The sequence below is a fragment of the Acanthisitta chloris genome, unplaced genomic scaffold, assembly GCF_000695815.1.
Source record: "Acanthisitta chloris isolate BGI_N310 unplaced genomic scaffold, ASM69581v1 scaffold3436, whole genome shotgun sequence".
Lineage (NCBI taxonomy): Eukaryota > Metazoa > Chordata > Aves > Passeriformes > Acanthisittidae > Acanthisitta > Acanthisitta chloris.
The window spans coordinates 37,496-53,248 of NW_008677549.1; the positions used below are offsets into that span (position 1 = coordinate 37,496).

At 42.4% G+C, this 15,753-nt stretch overlaps 1 protein-coding gene across 1 annotated transcript in view; it reads left to right on the plus strand.

Moving 5' to 3' along the window:
- Positions 1 to 889, plus strand: part of PHTF2 (putative homeodomain transcription factor 2) — a gene marked incomplete at its 5' end in the record, with an annotated part of 38,377 nt that extends 37,488 nt beyond the window's left edge. The window contains one exon of the mRNA XM_009076543.1: positions 760 to 889. Within this exon, the coding sequence (XP_009074791.1) occupies positions 760 to 780 (21 nt within the window). The remainder of the gene's footprint in view (positions 1 to 759) is intronic.
- Between the last annotated feature and the right edge of the window lie 14,864 nt (positions 890 to 15,753).

Here is a 15,753-nt window from a genome sequence, read left to right on the forward strand (position 1 = left end):
CAGGGATGGTGACTCCACCACCTCCCTGGGCAACCTATTCCAGTGCCTGAACACCCTAACAGGGAAAACATTTCTCCTAACATTTAATCTGACTCTCCCCTGTCTCAGCTCAAGGCTATTCCCTCTAGTCCTCTCCCTGCAGCCATGGCAGGACACACATCCCCCACCTCTCTCCAACCCCTGTCAGGTAGTTGTAGAGAGCCATGAGGTCACCCCTGAGCCTCTTCTCAAGGCTAAACAAACCCAACTCCCTCAGCCCTTCCTCACAGGACATGTGTTCCAGACCTTTGCTGCCCTTGTTGCCCTTGTTGCCCTTGTCTGGACTCACTCCAGCAACTCAACATTCTTTTTACAGTGAGGGGCCCAAAGCTGAGCACAGCACTGAGGTGTGACCTCCCCAGTGCCCAGTCCAGGGGGATGATCACTGCCCTAGTCCTGCTGCCACACTCTTCTTGCTCCAGGCCAAGATGCCTTTGGCCTTCTTGGCCACCTGTGCACACTGTTGGCTCACACTGAGCTGCTGTTATGTTAGTTTCCACAAGCTCACAGCTGTCACAGTGCCATTGGTTGGCCATTGAGTTTGCTTACCTCTACCTATTTTTTCCCTATTAGAAGTAAATGAATGTAAAATATGTTTCATGTATCATAGAATATGCAGCAAATGCAATAAGTAAAAAAACCACAGTGGTGTTAATGCAGTTCTGATGAACAGAAAACTGAGATGAGAAATAATCTTGATATATTGCTCTTATTTTCCAGCTCTGGAAGATCAAATCTTGACAGTGTAGAAAGAAGATGAAATAACCCAGTGTTACAGAAAAGCTCATTGATGGACAAAACTGCCTCAAAGCAGCCACTGAATCTGTATTTCAGACCTCTTCAAGGATGTCATTTGGAAAACTGAAGTGTTTACATCTGACTGTCTTGTGCAATCTTTGTATTTATTTCATCTTCTCTCTGGTATAGGTTCATTTTAGTTGACATTTATATTTTATTTTCAAACTTATTTGTTTCGTTTTGCAAAGGGTCAAAAAACTGTGTGTCTGAGAAGTCAAAATCCTGAAAACTGATTACACTAAATTCCTCTTATCTGTTGTTACAGCTGAAGCCAATGCTGAACATTTTTAGTTACAGTAACACTATATGGAAGTCATTTGGTTTTTTTGATAGTGTGGTAAAATTGCTTAGAATATTTCATTTGCGCCAAGCATTTATGAGGACAACGTAACATCAGTAGATGTTTGGTTGCAATGGCAAAGTGAGACATAGAGAAAAGGATAAAGAACTGACAATACAGGATGACAGGTAACAGAAATATTTTATATTCCTATGAGAAGCAGGTGGGAGTTTCAAATATTTGGAGCAATTCCAGGATCTAAACTCATATAGCCTGCGGTTTAAATATCCTGAGATATTGAAAAGGTGTTATATAACAAGTCAACAAGTGTTCTTGGGTAACACTTTTGTTAGAGCAATAATTGTAAATGGTTACCATGCTGTATGATATTTTGATAAGAATTAAATATTGTATTTATTTGGAATACTGGGCTGTTCTGCACAGCTCTGTGCACTTTTTATTGTTACTTTTGATGAGAAACTTTATACATATAAATGTATATTAATTGGAATATATTATGGTGAACTATGGAGCAGTTTGTGTTCTATGTTTGAAGCTGAATATTTAAACAAGCAAGCTGTTGGTGAAAGGAATGATATGAATGACTGAGCATAAGATAGGTAGGTGCTCTACTCTTGTACACTATAGTATATGCCATTCATACCACATTGAAGTTTAAGAGCAGTTAAGCACAGAGAACAAGTTCCTCTGGTGAGCAGCAGAGCTCATGAAGACTGGTATTGGGCAGGTTTTTGTCTTCAGGTAACTTTTCCTCCCATTCCTCCCAGCAGGTGTCATTCCCTAGTGCTTTCCACTGGGAATTTGCAGCATTTGAGTGTCACAGCTCTCCCTGTGCCTTCTCTCCCTGCCTGGGATAGATTGAAGGCAGACAGTGGACCAGCCTTTGGCTTGTGGTTCTTCAGCGTGACAAAATTACGTGTTCATCCCTGTAGAATTGAGTTACTTGGAACAAATTTTCCTTCTACAAAGTACTTTGGGAGGATCAATATCACCAGGCACAAGTATTCTTACATTTGTCTCTAAAACAGTGGCTTCATACTTGAAAAATGACTAGTAAGTTGGTGGGAAGAGTCTGGACATTGCACTGTGTTTGCTAATCTTCAGAGTCTTGAAAGGTTGGAAGTAATGAGTCTTAAACTTATGTGGTATAGAAATATTTTTATATATAAAGCAACACAAACAAGCATTTTGTATTTTATTTGCCTCTGTACTAATGTTTAATAATGACCAAAGTGCATTCTGGTTTTTTGGAAGAATGTATTACTGGAGCTTTAAGAACATATGATATTTAGTTTCTCATGTGAAAACTTCAGCTGCATCTGATCTGTTTCTCCTTTCTCTGTTGTTTGACGTTGGGATTGTTTTTAAGTACGTTTTATACACAGTTTTTTCCAAATTATGGTACAGACCTACACAGAACTTAATTTTGCACAAAATATATTTTAAGAAAAAAAAAATCTACAGCAGGAGTTCTATGGGTGATAAAAGATGAGGCTTTTTACAGCCTGTTGTGATTACAAAACCATTCGTTACTCTAGAGTGGAATTATTTTGAGAGATGTAAAATAGTGAATATGTGGCTTTCATTACTTTCAAAATAAAAGGAGGGAGAGAAAACACTGCAGCTTGGGTTGAAGGTGAAATTAGTTTAACCATGTATACCTCAGCAACTAGCACTGTGCTGGATTGTTGCACTAACAAGTGGTGGCTTGGGGGCAGGAAAAGATTTGTGAAATGGAATTAAAAAGAGTAAACCAACCCTTTATTTGCTACCCTTAGGTATATTCATTATGTTAAAAGTGAGAGAGGTTTATTCTCCATCCCTCAGTGTGGAAAGTCCAGTGTAAGAATAGAGGCAAGTAGAAATATGGCAGATCTTGCGTGTTTACTGTTATTTTTTGCCACGTGTTTTGTAACTGAAAGTGTGATCAGGCTTGGAATAAAGCTTTCTATGGTTGATGGAAAAAAAGAAAAAAAAACAATGTGGTGAGCTATATCTTTTAGTAACATGCAGTGTGTTTCTGGGCTGCCTGGTGTGACTGAAATCCATCCTTAAAGCATGTTTGGGAGGGAAATCCTGCACAGAGTGCAATGGATAGTTGTCAGAATTGCAGTTGGTTGCTAGAACACAAACCTTCAGACACTTTTAGTTATGCAAAGGAGTTAAACTTCATGAAGACTACTGGATTAGCTTCCAAATAACTTTTTCGATTTGCAAGGCATTAAAACAAAATTCAGTCCTATTTCACTAGGATTTAGGGGGTCAATTTCAATCACCTTTCTGACTGTATTGTTATGTCACAAGAGAAATTTCCCTGTAAAAACAAGGTAGAAATGAACTGAAGTACTCATTGAGATCCAAGTTGAAAGTTCCAATAACATGTTATGGAATATTTGGACAGAAATAATGTGGGATAACTTATGAGTTCTTCTCTATTTGTTTACTGATTAATGAAGTATTTTTCTAACAGAAAACTGTTCTATTAGCAGTTTGAAACACCCATTTTAATTGGCTTCATTTTGGCTTTTTGACAATGTAGTCTTTGAACCTAGTCTGGACCTGAGGGAATGGTCTGAAGTTGTGTCAGGGGAGGGTTAGGCTGGAGATTAGCAAATGGTTCTTCCCCCAGAGGTTTTGGGCACTGAACAGCTCCCAGGGCAGTGTCACAGCCCCAAGCCTGACAGAGCTCCAGAGGAGTTTGGCCAGTGCTCTCAGGCACAGGGTGTGATTGTCAGGGATGTCCTGTGCAGGGCCAGGAGCTGGACTGGATGGTCCTCAAGGATCCCTTCCAACTCTGATTATTCTGTGATTCTGTGACTTTTAACATGTTCTGCTAGTGGTATCCCTGTGACCACCAATTACAGGGCAATAGGTTACACTGTCCTTTTGTTCACTTTCTAAGTTAATTCCAAATGTAGGCTATGTACAATTTAAAATTTCTTTTGGTGGTCATGCATGACACTGCATACATTGAGAAATTAACTTCTGGGAGTCATTCTTCTAAACATCCATCTCTAGGTGACACTTCAGTGTGCCAGAACTCTCAGATGTTGCCACTCTTTAATAATTTGACCCTTGAGCTGACACTTGCTATCTTTAAACAAAATTTCAGAAATCTGAAGTTGCTACAGATTAGGTGTCATGATAAAAAGTGAGTTCTCTGGGCTGGAAACAATGCCATGTCTCCTGCTATCAGTAGCAGGATTCTCTGCAAGGAGAAATCAAGAGAGATTTTCTTTTCCTTTCTAGTTCTTGAGAGATGAAGCCACAACATTCAGTGTGGACACAATCAGCTCTGATAAAATAAGCAGCATTGATGGCAGATCAGATTCAATTTTTTCAGTAGAAGTTTGAATAAGTTTATGATCTGGAATAAGAAATAAGGTCATGCTGCAGAAAGATTTATCTGTTTTACTTTGTTTTCCTTCCCCCCTGTGTTGGATTATCATAGAATCATAGAATTTTAGGGGATGGAATGGACCTTACAGATCATCTAGTCCCAACCCCCTGCCCTGGGCAGGGACACCTCCCACCAGAGCAGGTTGCTCAAGGCTCATCCAACCTGGCTGTGAACACTGCCAGGGTTGGGGCAGCCACAGCCTCCCTGGGCAACCTGGGACAGTGTCTCACCACCCTCACAGGAAAAAACCTTTTCCTAATATCTAACCTAAATTTCCCCTCTTTCAATTTGTGCTCATTGCCCCTTGTCCTCTCACTGCAGCTCCTAACACAGAGTCCCTCTGCAGCTTCCCTGGAGCCCCTTCCAACACTAGAAGGTTTCTATGAGGCCTCTGCACAACTTCAGCTTCTCCAACTCCCTCAGCCTGTCCTCACAGGGGAGATGCTTAGTTCTCTTATCAACTTCATGGCCTCCTCTGGACTTGCTCCAGCAGTTCCATGCCTTTCTTAATTGATTAATTGATTCAAGCAAAAGAAAGCGCATGCACTTTAGGGACAAGCTCCCAAAAATAGCCCACTAATTTCATTTGTTACTTCAGTCTTTTTGTTTCAAAATGCTAACACTTTATGTTTAGGCATGCCTACAGTCTTAAATAGCCACCAGCTTTTCATTTCTAGCCCTTACAAACAAGCTCCTGCTCCTTGAGCATGGTCTTATTGATAATGAAATTTGGTGTGGATTAGGTCTCTGCCTCCTGCCCATGTCAAAATCTAAGTCTGAGTCTCTAGACATGTGGTTAGGAATCAAATGAAATCTCTTGCTGTTGCTCTGTCTCATGCATGTGAATGGATGAGAAGTGAATTGCTTGACTAATTGGAAAATGCAGTTAAATGGAAGTTGGCACCATAACGGTGAGTTTTGGTGAAATACTTGCTTGGTGTATCAAGGAGTGCTCCAATATTTCATTAAACCATCTCTCCAGTAGTGCTGACTGGGATCAAAACCAACCAGCCTGAGCTGTCTAGAAGTTAGAGACCAAATTGTCCCAGGGGTTCCTCAGCAGTAACTAGAAGCTCACACTTACCTTTAGAGGGGGATTTGTTCAGTTGATCTTTGATTTTAGTGATCCTCTGGGGTATTTCTTTCTTGAGTGTAAAAGGAAAAGAGTGTGGATAATTTAGAATCATTCAAAACTTTTAGCCACTTAAATTAAGGGCAGATAATCTGACTTTGCTGTTTTGTTCCACAATATTTGTGTTATTTTGTGTTATATTGTGAGGGTTTTTTGTTCCACAGTTTCAGCATTTGCAGCTGTGTAATTAGTTCAGCTGCCACTGGAAAGGAAGATTTTTTAATTTAGATTTTATTTTATTAGTTTTGTCTTAGAAAAGATTTCTTAAATGTGAATTTCAGAGTCTTGCACCAGCACTCAGGTCTCTCCCTGTGAGCAGGCACAGCAGCAGCACCCAAAACAGGCACAGCTGATGCCAGAGTAACATGCAGGTGTACCTGAAGACTAATTAATGAATGAATTTAATTTATTTAGTAAGGAGAAGAGGCAATGGGCAGAAACTGATGCACAAGTTCCACCTGAAAATGAGGAAGAACTTTACTGTGCCTGGGAGGAGATTGTCCAGGGAGGTTGTGGATTCTTGCTCACTGGAGGTATTCTGGAACCATCTGGGCACAATCCTGAGCCATGTGCTCTAGGGTGGCCCTGCTTGAGCAAGTAGGTTGGACCAGATGACCCATTGTGGTCCTTTCCAACATTGCTGACTCTGTGATCTGTGTCTTTATTACTAAAATGAATAACTTGAGGATTGGGTAAGATTAGCTCCAAACTTGGCCCCACACATGGGGAAATGCTCCTGGTTTTGCAAGGAGTTTTAGGGGTAATTTTGCTTTCATCCTTTGCCTGTTACACTGGGAATCCCTTATGGCAATGCTGCTGCCAGATGTAAAGGTGTGATGCCAATAAGCTCTAAAACCCATCCAGGAGCAGAGTGTCCTCCCTGCTTGGCAAAGATCTCTGTGCAGAGCAGACACTGTGATGTGTCCTCCTGGCAGCTGCAATCAAGGGTACCCTGTGCTCAGAGGGAGTAGGGATGGCACAGACAAGGCTTTCCATATGCCTTCTGTGTTATCTTTGGACTGTAGATTTGCAGCTGAGTCAAAGATACTCCTTGAAGGCCTTTGCTGGCTGGCCTAAAAGTGTTTGCAGGGCAGATAAAAATAGCACAAAATATCTCCAGCTTGCAGAGGGGGAACCACTGACATTTTACCCTTGTCCTTCAGCAAGGTGTTCTGGTTCTTGTGCTATGAAGTTAGACTGCTTCTAAGTGCATTTGGTATGTTGTTTATTCCTCCAGCCTATGTGGATGACAGAAATAGCTTTACAATGACCCCCGGAGGCTGATGCTGGAGCTCTGTTTCTGTAGCACTTGTGCTTACTGTGCAGGCAAACAGAGCAGGAAGAGCTAAGTACTGTATTTAACCTGCATTTCTCACCTCTCCTTTGTTAGCTCGTGATAGCAGATAACCTGCACTGAATATAATGAGGTGAGCCTACCCCTAGTCTTATGAATGTCACCGTGGGACAAGGTTTCTGGTTGGTCTTTCCACTTGTGCTCTGGTAGGATGTGACTTTGCAGCTCTTGCAATCCTGTGTTGTGACTTGTTTTCACTGCTGGTGAAGATGGTTTAAACAATTCCTGCCTCTTCTGGGTGCCTCTGCACGATTTTTGCTTCCATGCTGTTTGCTACTCCAACCCATTTGTGGTTTTCTTTCAACACAGTTTATTTCAGGGGTGTTTACACCCCGAGCTGCAGCTGCACAAGCAATGTGCTGGGGTAAGGCAGTGGAAATTGGCACTTTGGCTGCAGAAAGCATATTGTGTAGCTACAAACAATAGGCATCACTGGCATCAACCTTGGAACAAATAGGAGCCCATTGAAATGATAGAAATGGGATTAATTCCCATTGTGTCTAGTGTGGAATTAATTTCAATGGATACAAATAATGTAGGTAGCCAACAATTTTGGCCTTGAGGTGACATGACGCTGCAGTCAGGGCCTGCTGTTATTTCCTATTCTTCTTTCCCACACTCATGTGTACATTGTGCATTTCAATTGCCCCACAAATCCTGGCTTTCTGTATGAAAATAAAAAATGAGGAATTCACAGTATGCAAAAGAGTAATTGTGAAATAATTGTTATAACTTGGAAGAAACAACAGATGTTTCACTTGTTGCTGGAATTCTCTGAAGGAGAACTAATTTTCCAAGCGTATCGAGTACATGCTAATCAGAAACATTTTTCTCTATGCAGTAGCATAATGATATTCCTGAAAATATTCTTTTGTGTTGGCTTAATAATTCACAGCCAAAGAATGGCCTACTGGGACTAGCGTAGTAGCAGCTTTTGCCACTACCTTTATATTTTGTTTCTTTCAAATTCTCCTAACTGGGCCAGGAACCTTTCTTGAAATGAAAGGCAAAATACATTATTACTGCTGGAAAATAACATTGAACCTCCCTCTCCCCTGCTGAAGATAAGGGGGATTTCACTGAAGATAAGGTTGATGCCTTGTTGAAGTTATTACTGACAATGCAGATTTAACACCTGGAGCTCACAGGTGGGGAATATACTGAGAATCACAGTGCTTTTTTTTCTCCAGATCTCATCTCTTGAACCAACTCCTTCTAACAGCAGCTGTGGCTTCTACTCATGAATATACCAGCTCTGTAGAACTAATTCATGTAGACTAGATAGCTTGGGTAGTGGTTGTGGTATGGAACACTAACAAATGTCTACTGACCTCAGATGCAGATGGGCTTGAGATGATCCAGAGGAGGGTTCAGGAGATGATCAAACCACCATCTACGCCTGCCTTATGAGGAAAGACTAAAGAAAAGTCTCCTCCCTGGAGAAGAGAATGCTCAGGAGGACCTCATCACAGTATTATGGTACTTAAGAGGGGACCACAAAGAGGATAGAAAATCTCTCTTCACAAGAAGAGAGAAGACAAGGGACAATGGGTACAAATTGCCTATTTCAGACACAGATTTCCTTGCATATGCAGTTCTGTGTTCTAAAAATGCAAAGGCTTTTGTTGTATCAGAACACAAAGCAAAAGGCAAAAGCCAACAAAGACCCACAAGCAAGGCTGCAGGTTAATTCCCTGCGATGCTCCTTCTCAAGTGCAGTTATTATCTGAGAAAACATTTCCAGAGCCTTTGGGATAGAGTTGTGAGGATAAGCCCAGACAGCATGCTCCTTTGACTGGGGCTGCTGCAGGCTGTGCACAGGGCATGCCCAGCTTCTGCAGGCACTACAGAATTAGCTGGAGGCACTATTAATTCTTCTTCTAATATTATTCTTCTGAGATTCTAAGAATAATATTATTTCTGTGCTTTATTAATGCACTTGATTTAATACCAGCAGCAGGATTATCTGGTTATGCCTGTGATACTACTCTTTTTAGTTGATGTAGCAGAGAAAAAAATCTTAGTATTGCAATCAGGTTGAAATTTTTTCTTGAAGGTACATTGAAGATTTAAGCAGGAGTAAATTATTGAATGTTTGACTATAGGCAAACACTGTTGATTCTGCAAATAGTTTTGACCAGCATCAATACAATCAAACTCAAAAGACCAGAGAGATCCTGTGTGCAAGTGTCCACAGCCTGGTTTAAACCAGGATGTCCTGAGGTCTGGCAGCTGTTCAGGTGAATGGTGTATCAGCAAAAACATAACACTGGTAAGTACATGAGATTGTACAAGCTGCTTAGATGGTCCACTCAATAATAAAGGTTTTTTTCAATATATTTAGAAGTTTTGTGCATCTGAATTAGCCACCATCAGCTGACAGCTTCTTTTCAGATTTAGAGGAGATGTTGGTTTTATGATAGAGTGACATCTTTGTCATGTGTGAATGAAGAGAGAGGAATCACCGAGAAATGGAAAAGGAGAGTAGTGTTTTCTGGGTACACAGAGGGAAAAGAAAGGTTTAGGACAAGACCAAGAATTACCAGCTAGAATCTTGAAGAGATCATGTTTTCCATACAGAAAGATGGCATTGCCTGATTAGTTCAAGACTGAGTGCATGGAATGTTGATATTTAGAATAATGATGGGAACTGGGAGTAAGGTTGCACAAAAGCACAGGTTTGATCATACTGCACATAACCTCTGCATGTGTAGGGAGCCAGAGGAGTAGGAGAGGAAAGGTATCAAGCTAAGTGGAGTACACATGGTTTCCTTTGAGTCCTGGTGCCCAAATCCTGATCCTGCCTGCATCCAAAGGAGTGTAGCTAGCAGGTCAAAAGAGGTGATTCTCCCTCTCTGCTCTCGTGGGACCCACCTGGAACTGCACACAGTTCTGGTGTCCTCAACATAAGAAGGACATGGAACTGTTGGAGCAAGTCCAGAGGAGGCCACAAAGTTGATAAGAGGACTGGAACATCTCCCCTGTGAAGACAGGCTGAGGGAGTTGGGGCTGTTCAGCCTGGAGAAGAGAAGACTGTGTGGAGACCTCAGAGCAACTTTTCAATACCTGAAGGGCCTACAAGGAGCCAGAGAGGGACTCTGTGTTAGGAACTGCAATGATAGGACAAAGGGTAATGGGTTCAAACTGAAGGAAGGAAGGAAAGTCTAGGCTGGATGTAAGAAAAAAATTTTTTACTCTAAGGATGGTGAGACACTGGCACAGGTTGCCCAGGGACATGGTGGCTGCCCCAACCCTGGTGGTGTTCAAGGCCAGGCTGGATGAAGCCTTGAGCAACCTGCTCTGGTGGGAGGTCCATGGTAGAGTGGGGTTGGGACTAGATGATCTGTGAGGTCCATTCCAACCCCTAAATTCTATGATTTTATTATTTCTTCCCATGCTTCAGAACAGATGGGACGAGAGAGGGACAATTGTCCCTGGGTCTTTTATTCATGCAAGTAAGGAGAAAGTTGGCCCTTTTGGCTGCTTGGACACACTCTTATTCAAGTTGCCATCAACCCAAAGCTCCAGATCCCTTTCTTTGGCACCAGGGTCTGGGAATCAGGGAATGCTCACATGGAGAAGGAGAAGATACCACTTAGAGGGCTGATACTCTTTTCGCAAACAACCTAGGATCACTCCACCCTCTTGTTTATATATCAGAGAGACATGGGTGGCATTTCTTGCTTTTGTGCTGTTTGCAGCATTAGCTGTGGTACATCTCTGGGTGCTTGTGCCATGGACTGAAACATATGGCCAATGACTTGCCCATATGGGTTCAAAGAGCGACATGTGTTTGGCAGCTTCAACCTCAGAACAATCATAAGACAAGCTTTGCATTCCAAGCTGGAGAGCAGGGCAATCATCTCACATTGTCTAGACTCTCCTCTCTCTGTCATTTTTACATATTTTTGCAGCGATTACATTCATTTCCTCTGGCTTCCTTTCTGCCAAGATCTATCTGCAACTTAGAATCAGTTAAGATAGCTTTTCATATTCATGGTATTAGTCACTGTGAGCGTATTTGGAGTGAGCACTTCTGATGCTCCATCCATTTTCGTTAGAGTAAATTTAATCCCATTCTCTGAGGGCGATGGAAACTGGTTTTTTTTTTGCTTTATCTATGCAGATATCATAAATTCAATGAAAAAAAACCCCGCCATGAAGCCAATGTTTTAAAATAATGATTAATCTAATTTTTCTTAGAAGATGTATTATCAGACAGATATGATAGAGAAAACTCATTACTCTGGATGTAAAAATGTATTAATTAAAGGACTGTGTCACAACAAAAGATGAAGACAAACTTACTACAGAGTAATTTTCATTAGCAACTAGTGAAAGTGCAATTCTTGACTAGCTGGAATTAGTGGTTAATATTCCCCTTTTCAGTTTGCTGATGTTGATGGGATTTGAAATTACTTGTGACAAATCTGGGTAATATTGCCTATATTAGCAAACTGTCTGTTCCAAGCAGAGGAGAGTGCTTAGGTAACTTGAGGAAGAACTGGAAGGTGTCTTTAATCAAAACCTCTGGATTCCTTGTGCTTCCTCGGCTAAAGAGAACAGTATTTTGCCTGAAAGTATTGATTGAGTTGTGCTTTTCTTTTGCCTTGGGCTGAAGCTCAAAATCTTGCTCTCAATCACTGCTTTCCAATGTAAAGAAGTAAGGAAAATTTGCCTTTAAGGTTTTACTGCCTTAGGGTTTGGGCACCAATTTATCAAGCAGACAAAATCTTTGGTATAGGTGGAAGCTTGGTGGTTATTTGTGTTCAAGGGAGCAGTGAGCCACCACAGAGGTGCTATGGAGCTCTGAGTTCAACTGCACTTTCCCCTCTCCCCAAATTTGTCATGTGTATAGCCACTTCCTTGAGCTGGAAATCTGGGAATTGATCTGGTTTTGGTCATGCAATGATCCATATGTTGCTGTCTGAGCAGGTAGTTTTGTCTTCTTTCAGCTGTCATGAAATCAGTCTGGTGTGATGCTAGGGAAGCTGCTGTGGTTTGGGGGGTGCTTTGGGTCACCAGAGCAAGGCATCAGCCTGAGCACTCGATGCACATCCCCTGTTTCTGCAAGGCTTTGTGCTGCTCTTCTCTGCATCCCTGGTGCTGTCCCAAAGCACGGGGTGCTGCCACCCATGTGCTGCTCTGCCCCAACAGCACACGTGTCGTGGTTTCACCCCCTGAACACCACACAGCCACTTGCTCACTCCCTCACCAGCAGGATGGGAGAGAGAATCAGAAGGGTAATAGCTAGAAAGACAGTTTAGTAGAGAAAGTAAAAGCCACATACATAAGCAAAGCAAAACAAGGAATTAATTCACTGCTTCCCATGGGCAGGAGGTGTTCAGCACCTCCTGGAGAGCAGGGCCCATCACGTGTAATGGTTCCTTGGGAAGACAAACACCATCACTCCAGACATCCTCACTTTCTTCCTTCTTCCTCCCACCTTATATACTGAGCATGATATCTTATGGTGTGGAATATCCCTTTGTTCAGGATGAGTCACCTGTCCCAGCTGTGTCTCCTCTCAGTCTCCCATGCACCCCCATCTTCCTTGCCAGCATGGCAGTACAGAAAACAGCAAAGGCCTTGGCTCTGTGTGAGCTCTGCTCAGCAGTAACAAAAAACATCTCTACATTATCAACCCTGTGTCCTGCACAAATCCTGAACATAGCCCCATCCTAGCCACTGGGAAGAAAGTTAACTCCACTTCAGCCCAAACCAGCACAACACGTTATGTATCTGTGTGTAGCTTTTTCCTCCTTAACTTTAAAATTACTACTTTCTGCCATTTCACCAAAGTAGGTGTCTGTACATGTTGCACACCTGCATCTCTCCCCCAGCTGATCTGGTAGAACTGCACAACAGCTGCTCTTTTCCAGCCACACGAGGAGACCAGACCCTTAAAGCACTGGCTGGTGATTGATGAAGGGTAGATAAGACCTTATCTGCAGATCCCTGCCACGATTTGCCCTGAATGGCAGTGCCATGGCTTCACCCCAGCCCAGCACAGTGCCCCCCAGCCCAGCTGGGGTGCTGAGCTGCCCTGCTCCATCCTGCCTGCAGATGGGGACTGAAAACTACATTTTGAAGGCGCAGATGCTCCGAGTGCTGCAGCTCACTTCCAGAAGGCAATTACTCATCCTCTGCAAGGCAGGCTCTGCCTCCTCCTGAGACCAGCATTTCATGAAGTGGGGCATGCAGTGTTTAAAGAGCAGCAGTCCTTCCCCTTGAGCTGGTTTCCCAGGTCCTCTGCTGAGAAACAGAAGGAACCTGAGCACCAGTGATAGATACAATTTATTGGTGCAGAACACTGGAAGAAATTGGCTCAAATATATGGGACTGCACACACACATATGTGCATTTAGTATGCTCTGGCTTACATAGCAAACAGAAAATGCTGGCTAAACAAAACGACAGCCAAACCATCTTGAATGTTGTCTATTCTGGGGTGCAAAGCAGCAAGGAAGGGTTTGGTTCTCTGTGAAGGGGTTATTTGGACTGCAGGTGGTCCAGCTCTCAGTTGTTACAGTGATAATCAGAGCTGGCTGCAGTGCATCACTCTTCTAAGCTGAGGTGTAGTGCCCTGTGACTGTGGTTATACCTATTCCCAGGCCAGCTCAGCTTTGGAGACAACACAGCAGGGCAGAGCAGTGCTGCAGTACTCAGCAGATCTGCAGCCACTGCTTTGCTTCAGATGGAGCAAATGTAGATATTTGCATTTGAGAATGTGCTGAAATCCTCCATCATACGTGAGAATTACTCATCATTTTGGAGAGAGCCCAGCAGGGGACTCAGCACCAGAGCTTTGGCTTTTACGTTCCTTGTAAAAAAGGTTTGAAGAGCTCAAGTATCCTGGTACTCTGCTGGGAATGCTTCCCCTGCACTGCAATAAACCAGGCATTACAGCCCATTTTTTTGTTGCAGGTTTATGTGAAATTCTGTCCACCTCGAAATCAGAGGTTTGTGGTTGATTTCAGTGGACCTAATCTTTCTTTTTTATTTCAAAGGCAGTTTGCTCTGATTTATATGATTAAGAGTTCTATAAAACTTATTATTCTTGCAAGGATACATTCTTTTCCCTTTTCAGATGCTTCCTACGTGTGGAGGAACAGACATACCCATAAATTATGTCTCTGAGATGAGGGTGTTTTTGTGACTGTAACCAGTAATATTGATAAACAGGGAGAAAACCATGACAGCTTTATGCTGCCTTGCACCTCACTAGGAAGACCCTAGAGAGCAAATGCATGAACAAGGACATGCTCACAAGAACATGAACACTACAAATTTAGCAGCCCAGTGCAACATCCATGTGGGGAGGGAAGTGTGTGAAGGAGGTTAGTGCTGCTCTGAGTTTTCTTCTGCCTTGAATTTGCCTGTATGTCTTCCTTCTTTCAGCTTTTCAGATTGAAGGCTCATGAACACTGCTTGTTTATACTTGCAGATTTTTGGTATCTAGGTAATGAATAGGTAAGTGGTCTAGGTAATTCGAGTGCATACAGGTTTTATATGTATTGATGTTTAAGGAGACCACAGAGAGAGCAACATTGGACCTTTGCATCAGCTCCCACAAAGAGCTGTTGCAGAGCAGTTGTGTTAGGATGCTGGTGCTGCAGTTGCCCTCTGGTTCCTTAGCAGGACAGAAACCTCATGTTTATCATTGGTTCTCTCACATTTGTGAGTCTTGGCTTTCCTGTGCACCCTTAGGTGCTTGTATTGCAAGGTGCAGGTCTCTGAATGCTGGTGATGTCAACTGTTCTTGTCCTGGGGAGGTGTGTTACAGAAGATTCCTGCGGGGGCCAGGGGCTGCCCCAGCTCATCCCACAGCCATGCTCGTGAAGGTTGATCTTGTGACTCGCCCCAAAGTGTCTTCATTCCCTTCCTGTCTCCTTGGTGCCACTTAGTTCCCACCTGCATCACCCATTCTAGGTGTTACAATGGCTTTTGTTAAGTGTTGGAACATTTTGAAGCACTTTATGTTTTACAGGTTCCTGAGAGACTGAATTTCCAAAGCATTTTTATTGTTGAAGAGCCCAAACTTTAAGTCCCAGCTGTCTCTTCAACTTGTAGTTTCACTCCACCAGCAGTTGCAGCCTTTGATCATCAAAATTTCTATTATGCTACTTGATTAAAGGTATTCAGATCTCAAGGTGAGAGCAGACAGAAATTTACATTTGAAGTGATTTATTAACCTGCTGTAATTTAAGGTCATGCTAGCTTCAGAATATTGCTAGTCCTTAATTTCTGTCTCTCTTTGTGCTATCCAGTAATAGACAACTAACGTTAGTTTAATTCAAAGGCTTTTTGCTTCCTTGGAGGAAATATTAGGAGGAAACAAAGATGCTGTAGTCAGTAAAAGGGATTAGGAAGAAAAGTACTTTTGAATTCCCATTCTCAAAATCCCTATGCTACAAACACAACTGATTAAGGTATCACCACCTAGGTAAGGAATAAAAAAATTGCCTCCTGTGTGCCCCAAATTGTATTGTACCTTTTATGTCACTTAGTAGTGATGGAGTGTCAGAGTGAGCTGTGAATGGTGCAAGTAGATAATAACTACAGTTACTGCTTGGTAGTACCATAATCTCCTTTTTCTTATAATATGAAAAATCATGGATGGGCTAATTCTAGAACAGACAAACATAGTTCAGCTATGCATATCATGACTGTAATCATAGAATCCTCAAGGTTGGAGGAGACCACTAAGATCATCAAGTCCAACAATT